The 16,976-nt window shown below is 39.3% G+C and overlaps 1 protein-coding gene across 1 annotated transcript; it reads left to right on the top strand.

The window, feature by feature from the left end:
* The first annotated feature begins 7,685 nt into the window (after nucleotides 1–7,685).
* LOC128746391 (zinc finger protein OZF-like) lies at nucleotides 7,686–15,959 on the top strand. The gene is made up of 2 exons (XM_053843443.1): nucleotides 7,686–7,753; nucleotides 14,378–15,959. Exons 1-2 carry the CDS (start codon nucleotides 7,686–7,688, stop codon nucleotides 15,957–15,959), a joined length of 1,650 nt encoding a protein of 549 aa, XP_053699418.1.
* Nucleotides 15,960–16,976: the final 1,017 nt, after the last annotated feature.

Here is a 16,976-nt window from a genome sequence, read left to right as displayed (position 1 = left end):
GTAGCGCAAACCATTTACAGTACGATGGGATAATAAAACCTTCTAGTTTTAAGTTTTTCATTTATACCGAATGTTATATTTAGTTTTTTCAATATTTGTCATGTTTAATATAATCAGCCCATAAATTCTCCCACTCCCTTGCGAGATTGTCATTGGATTAGTAGCTCGGTTTTGTAGCTAAAGCCGCTGATGTGAACTCGTTCTTCCGTTAAAATTTTGATGGCGTAGGGGGAAGTCCTACGTGGTCGGACACTTGAGGTTTTCAGATAAAACTAAAAAAGTACCGGCTTTATTATATGTACATACTAGTTGAGCCCGAATCTTACGATCCGGAAAATATAAATCTCTGTTCAGAAAACTGCGGATACATTCCATTGGCCAGTGTTTGCGAAGATGTATTAGTTTTTTGAGTTCTTATGTTGCTTAATAATCGGCAAATCTATTCTCATCCTTTTTTCGAAGCGTGCAAAGTAATAACCGCCCACCTTCGTCTGAAGCGTATTGGAATAGTCTGCCGTGTTTCGATTTGAATTTGCCGCTTTTCAACTTCCCACTAAATGATGTAAGCTGCCAAAGTAAATTGATATATACCAGGTATATGACAATGCGAGCTGTCATATACACTTTGCACTAACACATCTACACTAGTTCTGAGATTTCGAGCATTTTGTATGGAAAATTAGTTAATTTTTTAAAAAAATCGTTGGATACGCAAGATTTGTCTATTTTTTTTCTCACAGTTTTTATGTTTATGCTTAGAACATTATTTCTAGTATGTATTTTCATGAATACAATGAAGTGCAACATTCCAAATTGCAAGCGGAAATTTTTTCGTCAAAACGGTATCAAGATGTCTCAAAGAAATGTCGTTATATCGCTTTCCTACAAGTAGTAAAACAAAAAAGATTTTTTTTAAAATGCTCGGACATGATTGTTCAATAAGCAGCATGAGCAACATTGTTATCCGCCCGCGATATTTTTCGTCTGATTTCTGGTAAGCTTTTAAAGTGTTAATTATCTTCTAAGACCGTTTTGTAGCAATCTAAGATTACTTTTTATGGTTTTCTACGTAGTGTTGAGACGGGTAAATTTATGATAAAAAGGTATCATCTTGGAACAGTGACTTCAACTTAAGATTTTCAAGCAATAGCACAAGCATCTATTCGAATAAAACTATTTTTTAAAAGAAGACATCAAAGGCAGATATTCAAGAGCATCATGCAAGCAAAATGTTGGATGGAACGTGTTTTAATTTAAGCAACCGTATACCGTATTGATCGTGAAGTATTAGAAACATTAATTCATTTTTCAATTGCACATCGAAATAGTTAGTCACCCATGTTCTCAAATTTTTTACGCATAATAAAGAAGGCTACAAGTGCAAATGACTTAAAAATATATTCCTTACATTTCATTGTAAATGTTCAAATATTTCTCTGGAATAATATAGCTGCATTAATTAATTACAATTAATTTAGTTTTAATTTTCATGCAAGTTCCACCATATTTCAGAACTATTTCTTCTTCTTTCTACACACACTAATGCAACCCTCGATGGTCACATACCTGGTATATATCAATTTACTTTGGTAAGCTGCTTTCAATCGATGGAACTAAGGGCGCTGGACCGGATTGCCTGCCACCACTGCTTTTTAAAAATTGTGCTGAAATGCTGGCAATGCCTGCGAGTATTATTTTCAATCGATCGATGTCCGAAGGAGTTTTCCCTATAGTTACTATATATATAGTTCGGCGGATAGAAAATCGGGAGCCAAATAAACGTCAAAAGCGGAGCCAAAAGCTTTTCAAAATCCAAAATGCAGGAGTAATGTTAAAAAAACACACTTTATTTTCATAGAACTAGTCATTTTCAACACCCGCCAGTGATTATTTTTCGTAAAAACCTGCACATTTCACCATAATTTCAAATTTAATTTCATAAATCAGGGATGCCAATTCGCCTGGTTTTCTATCCGCCGAACTATATATATAGTAACTATAGTTTTCCCAAGTTGCAATTATGCCGATTCATAAAGCAGGCAGCCTTCATGAAGTCACTAATTACCGTGCTATTTCGATTCTGAGCTGTCTACCAAAGATATTTGAAAGCCTCGTCCATGATTTGCTGTATCCGGAGATTCACCACATTATTTCCGAATGGCAGCATGGGTTCGTTAAAAAACGATCAACGACGACCAACTTGATGGCTTACGTTTCATCGCTGATCAGTGCACTTGATAAAAGACAGCAAGTCGATGCCGTTTATATCGATTTTGCAAAGGCTTTCGATAAAGTGCCGCATGTCATATTGGTGGCCAAATTAGAAAAAAATTGGATTCCCCGAATGGCTAACACGGTAGATACTGTCGTATCACCGCACTATGAGATATCAGGCGGACAAAAATCAGAAAACTGACTTTCACTAATCCGCTTAATGACATTTTCTATTGATAGTAAACACTTCAATTAAGAAAAATCCAAAATAGCACGTCTCAATTGGATGTTGTTTCTGAGATAGAGACTGTCAAAGTTGAAAAGCGATATGATATATACGCTTTTTGCCATGAAAACACGTTTAGTTTCAAATCAATTTTTGAACCCTATTTTCAAAATTAAGTCTTATGTATTATATATCATTAGAAAGGTAATAAAATGAGCTTTCCGAAAAACAAATAGTTTAGGCAGCTAGAGGAATAAAAATAATATTAAAAAGCATGAGAATAGGAAAAACATAAAATAATAAGAGTATTTTCTGTTTTGTTAGTCGAGAACTTTTTTTCTCCAGATATCTCCAGGTTAATTCCTTCTTCTGGGTTAAATCTCAGGTATATACTATCGAATTATGAAAGAATTACGTGCCACCATGCGCCACTCTGCGAAATATAGTGTTTTGAAAATTTCTAGTCACTATGGGAGATTTCAATACTAAATATATTTCCAGCGAATAATACACACACACACACACACACACACACACACACACACACACACACACACACACACACACACACACACACACACACACACACACGCGCGCGCGCGCGCTCTACTCAGCTAACTGATCAACGTGAAATTATGTCAACAGAAGAAGCATTTAGTGTAATTATATTTAGAAAATGGGTTAAGCTGATTTACTGGCTTTAGTTTTCAGAAGGTCGCATAATGCCTGCAATAGGGTTGATTATGCGACCTTTTGGAAACTAAAGCCAGATTTCAATATGAAGTAATTCATAGGAAGTCACCATCGAGATTTCCTTCTTACGACATTATTGGAACTATGAAGAAAACATGCGCCCCTCCTGCTAAGTTCATCGAAGAAACGTCTTCAAAAATTTAAAATTTCAGTCCATATTGAGTGGGTTGAAAGTCCTAAGGCCTATTTCAAGATAAATTCTAGATCTACTGAACTTATGGACCAATTTCGGCAAATCTTATAAAGGACGATAGTAACTTGCAAATGAAACATATTGTTTGGAATTTGTTTGCGTCATGCCTCGAAGCCAACTGGGAGGCACAAACACAGAAACACATACGTGAATATATAAATTCATACATACATACATACATGCATACATACATACATGCATACATACATACAGTCAGACCTTTGTTGATCTCATCGACCTGAGTTAAACAGTGAATGACACTCGGCTCTTTGGGCTTTGCTAAACAATCAGGTCTTCTACCGTGCGGCACTTTTTAAATTTTTCTTCTGGTCTGGCTTCCTTTTATGATTTTTTGATGGGTTTCAACTTAAAACCTTATTTCTTTAAGTTTGGCCATTGGTAAAAAAAAATAATTGAGCTGAAAGGCCGATTTTGAAATTTTAAGCAATACGGGACTTTTAACATTTTATGATCGCCATCTTGTCCAATATAAAAAAACATTTGCACATTTGAAGACATAATTTACAAACATAATGCAAAAAACAGATCGAAAATCGGTTAAGAATTGATCCTAAAATGGTGATTTTACCAAGTCATGTACTAGTTTTCCATATATGGAAAAGGCAAAAAGTTAAATTCCTTTCAAAATATGTTCGTGAAATGTTTGCAAATGTACTCTACCAACATATTTTAGTCATATCAACTAGGAAAACATCAAACATCCTAAAAAAAATTCGAAAATATTTTTGTCCGCCTGCTTGTATGGAAATCTCCTATAGTGCACCGAGCGTACTGCATACGTCCGCATAGATGGAACGAGTTCACTTCCGTTTGAGATCGAATCGGGTGTGCCTCAGGGAAGCCATCTAGGTCCACTGCTGTTTATATTATTTGTAAACGATCTGTACACCACCATACTTAGTTACTTACTCTAGTGGCAACGGTCCGTTACCGATCCTGCGCCGAACGAATTATGGTCCTCCACTACCGTCGGTCCTGGGCTGCCGTTCTCCAATCCCCACGAACACCAGCTGAACGTGCATCGTCTTCGACAGCACAGACCCACCGGGTGCGGAGTCTGCCTCGGAGTCTACGACCTCTTCCTGATTCTCTGCTGAAAATAGTTTTGGCTACTCTTTCATCGGGCATTCTGGTCACGTGTCCATCCCACCGCACCTTCACCACCATACAGTCTGCTAAATACATGTTCGCAGATGATCTCAAATTTTTTCGTGTAGTAACGTCAGCGGTTGACTGCTGTACAATCCAAGGTGACATTGAGGCGTTAGTAAACTGCTCGCTGAACGGTATGGAAGTGAATGTGCAGAAATATAATGCTATCTCTTTCTGCAGAAAAAGACGCAACGTTATAACATTCGATTATAAAATGTCTGCAGCAAGTATCAACCGTGTAAATACAGTGAAAGATCTGGGCATTCTACTAGACAGCAAATTGAGTTTCACACAGCACATTGCGTCTACTACTGCCAAAGCCTATGCTGTATTGGGGTTCGTCAAATGAAACACGAAGCAATTCCAAGATGTCTACTGCCTAAAGTCGTTATATTGTGCACTTGTACGGAGCATACTGGAGTATGGAGTGCTTGTGTGGGCTCCTTATCATGCTGTGCAAGTAAATCGAATCGAACGAATCCAACGCCACTTTGTTCGATACGCTCTACGACTCCTGCCCTGGCGCGATCCAGTTCGTCTACCGCAGTACGAAAACTGATGCGCGTTTATCCATCTACTGACGCTGACAACTAAAAGGACGCTGCTGCAACGACTTTTTGTTTTCGAACTTCTTGGTAATCTATACCTATAAAGAAGGATTTCTGTCTGTCTGTCTGTCTGTCTGTCTGTCTGTCTGTCTGTCTGTCCGTATGTTCCTTATAGAATCGAAAACTACTGAACCAATCGGGATGAAAGTATGCATGTAGAGGTTTCTTGGGGTCAGGAAAGGTTTTAGTGATGGTTAGAAACCCTTCCCCCCACTAAGACGGGGGGCTCCCATACAAATGAAACACAAATTTCTGCATAACTCGACAACTAATCAAGCAAATAGAACAAAATTTATCATGTGGGTGTTTTCGGTGACAAGAATTTATTCTATGGTAAATTGAGACACCTCCCCTCTTTATAACGGGAATTATAATTCCTCTCCTCTTTAAAAGGGGGGGCTTCCATACAAATTTCCTCATAACTCGAGAACTAATCAAGCAAATGGAACCAAATTTGGCATGTGAAGGTTTTCGAGGGCAAGAATATTTTCTATAGTAAATTAGGACCCCTCCCCACTTTAAGAGGGGGGACTCCTGTACCAAAGAAACACAATTTTCCTCATAACTCGAGAAGTAATTAAGCAAATGGAACCAAATTTGGCATGTGGGTGTTTTTGGAGACAAAATTTTTTTCTATGATGAATTGGGACCCCTCCCCGTTTTAGGAGGGGGGTGTCCTATACACATGAAATACAAATTTCCTCATAACTGAAGAACTAATCAAGCAAATGGAACAAAATTTGGCATGTGAAAGTTTTCGAGGGCAAGAATATTTTCTATGGTGAATAAGGACCCCTCCCCACTTTAAGAGGGGGGGCTCCTATACAAACGAAATACAAATTTCCTCATAACTCGAGAACTAATCAAGCAAATGGAACAAAATTTGGCACGTTGGTGTTTTTGGAGACAAAATTTTTGCTATGATGAATTGGGACCCCTCCCCACTTTAGGAAGGGGGGCTCCTATACAAATGAAATGCAAATTTCCTCATAACTCGAGAATTAATCAAGCAAATGGAACCAAATTTGGCATGTGAAAACTCTCTAGGGCATGAATATTTTCTATGGTGAATTAGAACCCCTCCCCACTTTAAGAGGGGGGGCTCCTATACAAACGAAATACAAATTTCCTCATAACTCGAGAACTAATCCAGCAAATGGAACCAAATTTGACACGTGGGTGTTTTTGGAGACAAAAATTTTTTCTATGATGAATTGGGACCCCTACCCACTTTAGGAGGGGGGGCTCCTATACAAATGAAATTCAAATTTCCTCATAACTCGAGAACTAATCAAGCAAATAGAACCAAATTTGGCATGTGGAGGTTTCTGGAGGCAAAAATATTTTCTATGGTGAATTAGGACCCCTCCCAACTTTAAGAGGGGGTGCTTCTACACAAATGAAATACAAATTTCCTCATAATTTGAGAACTAATCAAGCAAATGGAACCATATTTGGCATGTGGGTGTTTTTGGAGGCAACCATTTTTTCTATGATGAATTAGGACCCCTTACCTTTTTAAGAGGGGGGGCTCTCATACAAACGAAATACAAATTTCCTCATAACTCTAGAACTAATCAAGCAAATGGAACCAAATTTATCACCCACATGATAAATTTGGTTCCATTTGCTTGATTAGTTCTAGAGTGTTTGTAGGCAAGAATATTTTCTATGGTATATTTTCTATGGATTTCCCCACTTTAAGAGGGGGGGGGGCTCCTATACAAATGAAAATCAAATTTCCTCATATCTCGAGAACTAATCAAGCAAATGGAACCAAATTTGACATGTAAGTGGTTTTGGACGCAAGATTTTTTTCTATGGTGAATTGAGACCCCTCTCTTCTTTAGAAAGCGAGTTATGGCCCATCTCCCCTTTAAGAGGGTGGGCTTCCATACAAATGAAATGCAAATTTCCTCTTATCTCGAGAACTAATCAAGCAAATGGAACCATATTTGACATGTGGGTGTTTTTGGAGGCAACCATTTTTTCTATGATGAATTACGACCCCTTCCCCTTTTAAGAGGGGAGCTCCCATACAAATGAAATTCAAATTTCCTTATAACTTGAGAACTAATCAAGCAAATGGAACCAAATTTGGCATGTGGGAGATTTTGGAGTCTTGAATTTATTTTACGATAGCTAGAGACCTCTCACCCCTGTGGTAGGGGGATATGGACTCTCATAAAAATAAAACAGAAATTTTTGCGAAACTCAAAAACTAATCGAACTCGAGAAATTCAAGACTCTTCCATAAAACATTAGTCAATACAAGACCACAAAAACTATCTACAGTAACACTAGATCATTCAGGACGAGACGGTCGCGAGTGTTGCCGGTGACCCGCCGTCGGAAGCGCCACCCACTGGGGGGCTTGCAAAACTCGAGATTGTGACAAAGATCATCCGAGATTCATGATTTATGTACAACACAGGTTAATTTGTGGCAATACGAAGTTTGTCGGGTCAGCTAGTACTAAATATTTTTTGGGGAACTTGGCTTTCTTCTTTGTCCTAAAATGCTCTGCAACGTCATTCCGTTTCATAATAGTGTAAAAAGACATACCAGGAAGCTGGTTAAAGTCAGGTACGTACAGAAAGATCTGGTCTCAGCCACAGGCTGAAAACCTCTCTAATCTATACCTATAAAAAAGGATTTCTGTCTGTCTGTCTGTCTGTCCGTATGTTCCTTATAGAATCGAAAACTACTGAACAAATCGACGTGAAAATTTGCACGTAGAGGTTTTTAGGGCCAGGAAAGGTTTTAGTGATGGTTAGAGACCCCTCCTCCCACTAAGAGGTGGGGCTCCCATACAAATGAAACACAAATTTCTGCATAACTCGAGAACTAATCAAGCAAATAGAGCAAAATTTGGTATGTGAAGGTTTTCGAGGGCAAGAAAATTTTCTATGGTGAATTAGGACCCCTCCCCACTTTAGGAGGGAGGCTCCTATACAAATGAAATACAAATTTCCTCATAACGCGTGAACTAAACAAGCAAATGGAACCAAATTTGACATATAAGTGGTTTTGGAGGCAAGTTTTTTCTATGGTGAATTGAGACCTCTCTCCTCTTTAGAAAGCGAGTTATGACCCATGTCCCCTTTAAGAGGGTGGGCTTCCATACAAACGAAATGCAAATTTCCTCTTATCTCGAGAACTAATCAAGCAAATGAAACCAAATTTGGCATGTGGGAGTTTTAGATGGCAGAATTTTTTGCTATGGTGAATTACGACCCCTTCTCCTTTTAAGAGGGGGGGCTCCCATACTAATGAAATACAAATTTCCTTATAAGGCCATTGCAAATCATATTCAAAGTTTTTGTCCCCCCCGCCTTGGAAATTGGCTTGAAAAATCGGGAAGCAAAAAAATAATTTGTAGGATTTAAGAAAATTTTTTTTATAAAACCAATTGTCTGTGGGCTCTACAGCCTGAAAAACTCGAAAAATGCGTGTACGAGTTGAGTTAACGCTTCTAGCACGAAATAGAAATGGAAGTTCAAACAGTGGAATTTCCGAAACTCGACCAAAAAAATTTTCCTTCGTTTTTGTCTTTTTGTTCGTAGAGTTTTGCATGAAAAATAACTCTTCCATAAAACATTAATCAATAACAAGACCACAAAAACTATCTATAGTAACACTAGATCATTCAGGACGAGACGGCCGCGAGTGCTGCCGGCGACCCGCCATCGGAAGCGCCGCCCACTGGGCCACTGGCCGCAGAAATCACTACTGTCTAGGTTTATTTATTTTCCTAGGTCTACCTGGGTTTCTTGGAAGGAGCGATAGCGAGTAAGGAGAGGATCGCGAAATGGTACTTTCCACAAAAAAAGTTTTCCGTGAAGCTGTATATTTTGCCAAAATAACATTTAAGTAGTATTTAAGGCGACTTAAATCAATAAGCATTTATTTGCACATTTAAGCGTATATTTGAATAGCATTGGTGATGCTTATTGGTTACCTGGGATGCTTTCATAGTTACGTAACTGCCAAAATGAATCATCTAAGGTTGAACTCCTCAGAAATTTGCAAAACTCGAGATTGTGACAACGAGATTTATGTACAACACAGGTTAATTTGTGGCAATACGAAGTTTGTCGGGTCAGTTAATCTATACCTATAAAGAAGGATTTCTGTCTGTCTGTCTGTCTGTTTGTCTGTTTTGTGTTCCTTATAGAATCAAAAACTACTGAACCAATCGGCGTGAAAATTTGCATGTAGAGGTTTTTAGGGCCAGGAAAGGTTTTAGTGATGGTTAGAGACCCCTCCCCCCACTAAGAGGGGGGGCTCCCATACAAATGAAACACAAATTTCTGCATAATTCGAGAACTAATTAAGCAAATAGAACCAAATTTGGCATGTGGGTGTTTTCGGTGACAAGAATTTATTCTAGGGTAATTTGAGACCCCTCCCCTCTTTATAAGGGGAATTATAACTCCTCTCCCCTTTAAGAGGGGGGGTTTCCATACCAATTTCCTCATAACTCGAGAACTAATCAAGCAAATGGAACCAAATTTGGCATATGAAGGTTTTCGAGGGCAAGAAAATTTTCTATGTTGAATTAGGACCTCTCCTCACTTTAAGAGGGGGGGCTCCTGTACAAATGAAATACCAATTTCCTCATAACTCGAGAACTAATCAAGCAAATGGAACCAACTTTGGCATGTGAAGGTTTTCGAGGGCAAGAAAATTTTCTACGGTAAATTAGGACCCCTCCCCACTCTAAGAGGGGGAGCTCCTGTACAAATGAAATACAAATTTCCTCCTAACTCGAGAACTAATCAAGCAAATAGAACAACATTTGGCATGTGGGTGTTTTTGGAGACAATTTTTTTTTCAATGATGAATTGGGACCCCTCCCCACTTTAGGAGGGGGGGTCCTGTACAAACGAGATACAAATTTCCTCATAACTCGAGAACTAATCCAGCAAATGGAACCAAATTTGGCATGTAGGTGTTTTTGGAGGCAAGAATTTTTTCTGTGATGAATTAGGACCTCTTCCCACATTAGGAGGGGGGGCTCCAATACAAATGAAATACAAATTTCCCCATAACTCGAGAACTAATCAAGCAAATGGAACCAACTTTGGCATGTGAAGGTTTTCGAGGGCAGGAAAATTTTCTACGGTGAATTAGGACCCCTCCCCACTTTAAGAGGAGGGGCTCCTGTACAAATGAAATACAAATTTCCTCATAACTCAAGAACTAATCAAGCGAATTGAACCAAATTTGGCATGTGTGTGTTTTTGGAGACAATTTTTTTTTCAATGATGAATTGGGACCCCTCCCCACTTTAGGAGGGGGGGTCCTGTACAAACGAGATACAAATTTCCTCATAACTCGAGAACTAATCCAGCAAATGGAACCAAATTTGGCATGTAGGTGTTTTTGGAGGCAAGAATTTTTTCTGTGATGAATTAGGACCTCTTCCCACATTAGGAGGGGGGGCTCCAATACAAATGAAATACAAATTTCCCCATAACTCGAGAACTAATCAAGCAAATGGAACCAACTTTGGCATGTGAAGGTTTTCGAGGGCAGGAAAATTTTCTACGGTGAATTAGGACCCCTCCCCACTCTAAGAGGGGGGGCTCCTGTACAAATGAAATACAAATTTCCTCCTAACTCGAGAACTAATCAAGCAAATAGAACAACATTTGGCATGTGGGTGTTTTTGGAGGCAACCATTTTTCCCATGATGAATTAGGACTTCTTACCTTTTTAGGAGGGGGGGGGGTCACATTCAAACGAAATACAAATTTGCTCATAACTTTAGAACTAATTAAGTAAATGGAACCAAATTTGGCATGTGAGAGTTTTAGATGGCAGAATTTTTTTTCTGTGGTGTATTACGACCCCTTTCCCTTTTAAGAGGGTGGGCTTCCATACAAATGAAATACAAATTTCCTTATAATTTGAGTACTAATCAAGCAAATGGAACCAAATTTAGCATGTAGGAGATTTTTGAGTCTTGAATTTATTTTATGATAGTTAGAGACCTCTCACCCCTGTGGTAGGGGGATATGGACTCTCATACAAATAAAACAGAAATTTTGGCGAAACTCAAAAACTAATCCAACTCGAGAAATTCGAGACTCTTCCATAAAACATTAATCAATAACAAGACCACAAAAACTATCTATAGTAACACTAGATCATTCAGGACGAGCCGGTCGCGAGTGTTGCCGGTGACCCGCCGTCGGAAGCGCCGCCCACTGGGGGACTTGCAAAACTCGAGAAGTGATAAAGATCATCCGAGATTCATGATTTATGTACAACACAGGTTAATTTGTGGCAATACGAAGTTTGTCGGGTCAGCTAGTCTTATATATAAAAATGGATTTCTGTCTGTCTGTCTGTCGGGATGTTCCTTATAGAATCAAAAACTACTGAACTAATCGGCGTGAAAATTTGCATGTAGAGGTTTTTGGGACCAGGAAAGGTTTTAGTGATGGTTAGAGACCCCTCCCCCCACTAGGAGAGGGGGCTCCCATACAAATGAAACACAAATTTCTGCATAACTCGAGAACTAATCAAGCAAATAGAACAAAATTTGGCATGTGAGTATTTTTGGTGACAAGAATTTATTCTATGGTGACCCATCTCCCCTTTAAGAGGATGGGCTTCCATACAAATGAAATGCAAATTTTCTCTTATCTCGAGAACTAATCAAGCAAATGGAACCAAATTTGGTATGTGGGAGATTTTGGAGTCTTGAATTTATTTTATGATAGTTAGAGACCTCTCACCCCTGTGGTAGGGGGATACAGACTCTCATACAAATAAAACAGAAATTTTTGCGAAACCTAAAAACTAATCGAACTCGAGACTCTTCCATAAAACATTAGTCATTAACAAGACCACAAAAACTATCTATAGTAACTGTAGATCATTCAGGACGAGACGGCCGCGAGTGTTGCCGGCGACCCGCCGTCGGAAGCGCCACCCACTGGGGGGAAGCAACTCCCCGCAGAAATCACTACTGTCTAGGTTTATTTGTTTTCCTATGTCTACCTGGGTTTCCTATCATATGAAACACAAATTTCCTCATAACTCGAGAACTAATCACGCAAATGGAACCAAATTTGACATGTGGGTGTTTTTGGAGACAAGAATTTTTCTATGGTGAATTGAAACCTCTCGCTGCTTCAGGAGGGGGAGCTCCTATACAAATGAAATACAAATGTGTTGCGAGTGTTGCCGGCGACCTGCCGTCGGATTCGCCGGTCACTGCGGGGAGACAGGCCCCCGTAGAGATCACCTCTATCTAGGTTTATTTATTTTCCTAGATCTACTAACCTCTATTACTTTCCTTCAGTTGGATTACCCCTGCGAAATGGTACTTTCTACGAAAAGATTTTCCGTGAAATGGTGCATCCCGCGTAAGGTTTTTCGCGAAATAGTATTCTGCGAAACTCTATATCCCGCGTTATGGTCAACCGAGAATTGGTGTTCCGCAAAAAGGTATTCGGCGAAATGGTTTGTAATGAAGGCGAATATTTAAATGCTATCTGCTTTATTTTATCAAGCTAAGCAATGGGGTGAGTTGTTTTCTACTTTACTGTGAGGAAAATTTGTATATTAAAACACCCATGAACTCCCCAGAAACTTGCAAAACTCGAGATTGTGACAAAGGTCATCCGAGATTCACGATTTATGTACAACACAGTTTAATTAGTGGCAATACGAAGTTTGTCGGGTCAGCGATCTCCGTAATATTTGTTTTACCTTCGCATCCTTGTAATGGTTCCTCAGATCCGTTTTTGTTCCACTTCCCTTCTTCCTAGCTATTGTCAAGCGAGTATCGGACGATTTTAAAACACTGTGAACAGTGCTTGGAGGAAATCCAAGCTTTTTGGCAAGTTTCCTTAAAGACAAGGTCGTCAGAGTCCATTTATGGAAGTCAGTATGGCACCGAATATCACTCTTCCCTTCTCTTCTTCAGTGTATCAACATGCTCCCATAGACTCGGGAAAGCATCACAAAAAAAAAATTAGTTCAACTAACCTGCTAGCCGTAATGAGATCTTGCAACTCAAAGCACTAAACATTGCATTCTATAGGTTCTATTACTTTTTGGGGCATAACTTACACTAAATACTGAGATTTCTGCCCAATAAAAATTCATCACCATATTTTCACTGTTTCGCCGTCGATTTTTCATTATTTTTTTTCGGCCGTTCCAGTCGTCACATCACTCGCGAAACTTAACTTGAGGCACAGAAAACTTTAACTTACCATCCGAACAGTTATCTGGTAAGATATTATAATGATTTTGCCCAAACTGTTCACTTGAATTGATATGAAAAACTTTACTTTGTTTCGATTGCAATTCCGAATCCGCGACCGTCGTTGTTGATACGTTACCAAGGAAACGAGATTTACGTTGAGCGTGAAATTGGCCAATAAATTTCACTATTAAATTAACGGTCGTGCCGAAAATGTACTTATAAAATTCTGTGATAATAAAATTCACCGTAAACAACATTTTATGTGATAGAATTACTGTCGGATCTAGTTCAACAGCAAAAATAGATACGCGATTCTACGTTTCATAATTGTTCATAACAGATTACTACCTACTACTAGCAACTTAGCATAAACAAAACGCTAGTGAAAACAAGTACTGAAATCAGTAAAAAAGCAGCAGGCATCTGACCACCGACATCCAAGCGAAAGGTCCCCACTTGGGTAAAACTTGTGTCAAATTAGTTGGGAAACTATTGGGGAGCGGACAAATTAGGCAAGGAAGGGTCATTGAAGCAACGCTTATGAAGTTGTGCACCGCTCCTTTTTACCCAAGCAGAAGGATCCACGGATCGAACCAAGCTGTAATTGGAGCATAAAAATTATTTTGTTTTGCAGTAAATTTTAAAAAGAAGGTAGAGCACGTGCCCCAGCTCAATGTAATAGGCCAAGAATATAGCTCGTTACTACGCGCTCTGAAAGAAGATTAAAAACACCAACTTCCAAAAATACTAAAACAAATCAGGTTGATGAGGCTCAATGGTTTGCCTAAAACGACAGTTGTAAGATTAAGAACTCCCAGCTCCTCCTAGCTTGGCTGCTTAATTACAAATTGGAATGTTTCCACATTGGGGATTGGAGTGGTCAGAGCAATGATGGGCGCTTCTTCATAGTCTCCATTTCATACCCAGCAGTAATCTATCTCAAACAGTTTAGAATAAAATTTTTAAGCGTTCTTCTTTAGTTGTGTTATCATTTGCTCCGGCTTGTTTCACTCACAAGTGGACTTGTTTATCCCACCAATCTATCAGTCGCTTCTCTTCTGTTCCAGCAACTGGCACGCTGATCCTACTGGTGGCAGTCGACCAAAACACGTTTGCGATATCTGCGGCAATGGATATAAGGATAAATACCACCTTTCGAGGCATAGGAAAACTCACAGCGCAACGCAATCTTTCGAGTGTGACATATGCGAAAAACTTTGTAAGACATCCGATACGCTACGGCGACATAAAATTATAAAACATACGTCGGAAAAAAAATTCCCATGTAACGTATGCGGTAATGCTTTCCATTTCAACAATCAGCTAACGCAGCACATGCGGCGGCACAGCTCGGAACGCCCACACCGGTGTTCGGTTTGTGGAAAAGATTTTAAAGCTCGACATAAGCTTACGCTGCATATGAAGATTCATCACAACGATGAGCATCCGTTCGGATGCGACCTCTGTAAGGCATCCTTTAGGTCACGCGCTAGCCTCCAGTATCACCGGGAAAATCACATAGCCGGCCATCGAAAACCCCGCGACCGCAAATACGCTTGTGATATCTGTGATCAGAAATTTGCCATCAAATTTACTCTCACCTGTCATTTGAAAACTCACACCGGAGAGCGACCGTTCGGGTGTGACCTATGTCACAAAACTTACATCAGACGTGGAGAACTTAATAATCATATAATCGAAAAGCACACACAGGAAAAGAAGTTTAAATGTTCAGAATGTGGTAAAAATTTTCACTCGTACAGACAATTAACACATCATCTGAGGATACAAAACCCGGATCGCTCATACAAGTGTCTGACATGCGGAAATGTCTATAAGAATAAATCTACGCTTGTTGAGCATATGTTACGCCACACAGGTGAGGGAGTATGCAGTTGCGACATCTGTGGTGCATCGTTCGAATCACCCACTAATTTACGTCTGCACAAGAAAATCCACACATCCACACCCGCTGATCCAAAACCTTTCAAATGTGACCAGTGCAGTTCTGCATTCATGCACAAGGCTAGCCTCATTTACCACAAAAAGAAACGCTGTCCAGCAAGTTCCCAAATGCACCAATCCGACGAGTTCAAATGTGACTTATGCAGTAAAACTTTTATGTCAAATCGTGCACGGAAGGTTCACCGTATTAAAAAACATACGACGGAGAAGAATTTCAAATGCGACATTTGCGGTAAAGAGTTCCACCTGTTAGAGCAGTTGGAGAGGCACCGGAATTCACACAGCTCGGAGCGTTCGCAAAGATGCAATATTTGCGAAGAGAACTTCTCCACCAATTATAAGCGCATGCGACATATGCGCACTCATTGCGATGAACGTTGGCATAAATGCGAAATCTGCGGTTTGTCGTTCAGAACAATCCCTGGAATGAAGCTTCACAAGAGAAAACATCTACAGATGGAGGACAGTTTGAAGGTGGATGCTGAACAGGGAGCAAGCAGCGCAAAAGTTGAAGCACCTATTTTGGATGCAAACTGTGCTGAAGTTAGACCAAGTAAAGGGAAATCTCACTCGAACAGTGAACTCGTTGATCCCTAGGCGTTCATGCTGAAACTGATACACTTTGTAATACACAATAAACAAATATAGAACAACATTTCAACTCAGCAGTTTGGTTTATCAAAGAAATTCTGTGTCATCAGTCGTTCTACGGATTTAGGAATATTTTACGGAGCTACGGATGAAGTGTTTGTAGCTTCGAATTTTCATAAATTTTAACTCACGAGTGCGCTAGATACAAGTGAATATTAATATCGCGAAAAGCATATCTGTATGCTTTAAGAGCCAATATGAACGTTTCTTACAGTTACAGAGTTCTTCTGAGAGAAAGAAGCGAACAGAATAGCACAGACAAACAGAGGAGACACTCGCGTTAATTTTATTTATTTATTTATTTATTCATTTTTCAAATGTAAAAACCCTGCAAATTCAAGCTACTCCGCGGCATGCATAACAGAGGGTGCTAGTGTGCAAGCAAAATGTGTAGGACGATGGTTTTCAAAGGATTTTCTTCTATGTGTCATGTCAGTTCGTCAGTGATTATAGTATGTCAAAACAAAGTGAACAATAAGTTGTCTTGCAGTCGTGCGTGTCCTCATATACAACTCATGACTGTGAACTATAAAGCAGTACAGATGATTGCAATATTAAGTTATATCTTAATCATATATTCAGGAGTATTTATTTGCGTGTTATAAAAACCGCTGTATAAAGTGCAAGATAGAATTAAAAATAATCGTCAAAATTTTCGCACGTATATTGCCTCCACTTTGGTACATATATGCTCTTATCTGGCGTGAAATATAACATTTTCGTTCAGATATGATGTCGTATTTCTCAGTTGCAATCGAGATATACAAACCAAATGGTTTACTGGGCATTCAAATGACAAGCACCAGAAGCAACAGCGCACCCTTCCCGACAAAATTTGAAGCTATGTGTACATGTATTGGTTGGAAAAGATGTGTGCGAGCGTGGTAATGCACTGCAAAATATGCATAGAAGATGACAAATACATAACAGCAAGACGACAAAAGAACGACGAAAAAGCAGTAA

Source organism: Sabethes cyaneus, chromosome 1 (genome assembly GCF_943734655.1).
Source record: "Sabethes cyaneus chromosome 1, idSabCyanKW18_F2, whole genome shotgun sequence".
In the NCBI taxonomy this organism is placed as follows: domain Eukaryota; kingdom Metazoa; phylum Arthropoda; class Insecta; order Diptera; family Culicidae; genus Sabethes; species Sabethes cyaneus.
This window is presented reverse-complemented; position numbering and strand designations above follow the sequence as displayed.

Excerpts from the sequence above, each read along its gene's own strand:
- LOC128746391 (XM_053843443.1), top strand. The coding sequence starts at position 7,686 with ATGCTCTGCAACGTCATTCCGTTTCATAATAGTGTAAAAAGACATACC. Across the intron at positions 7,754-14,377 it reads AGGAAGCTGGTTAAAGTCAG|TTGTGTTATCATTTGCTCCG; the intron begins GTACGTACAGAA and ends GTTCTTCTTTAG.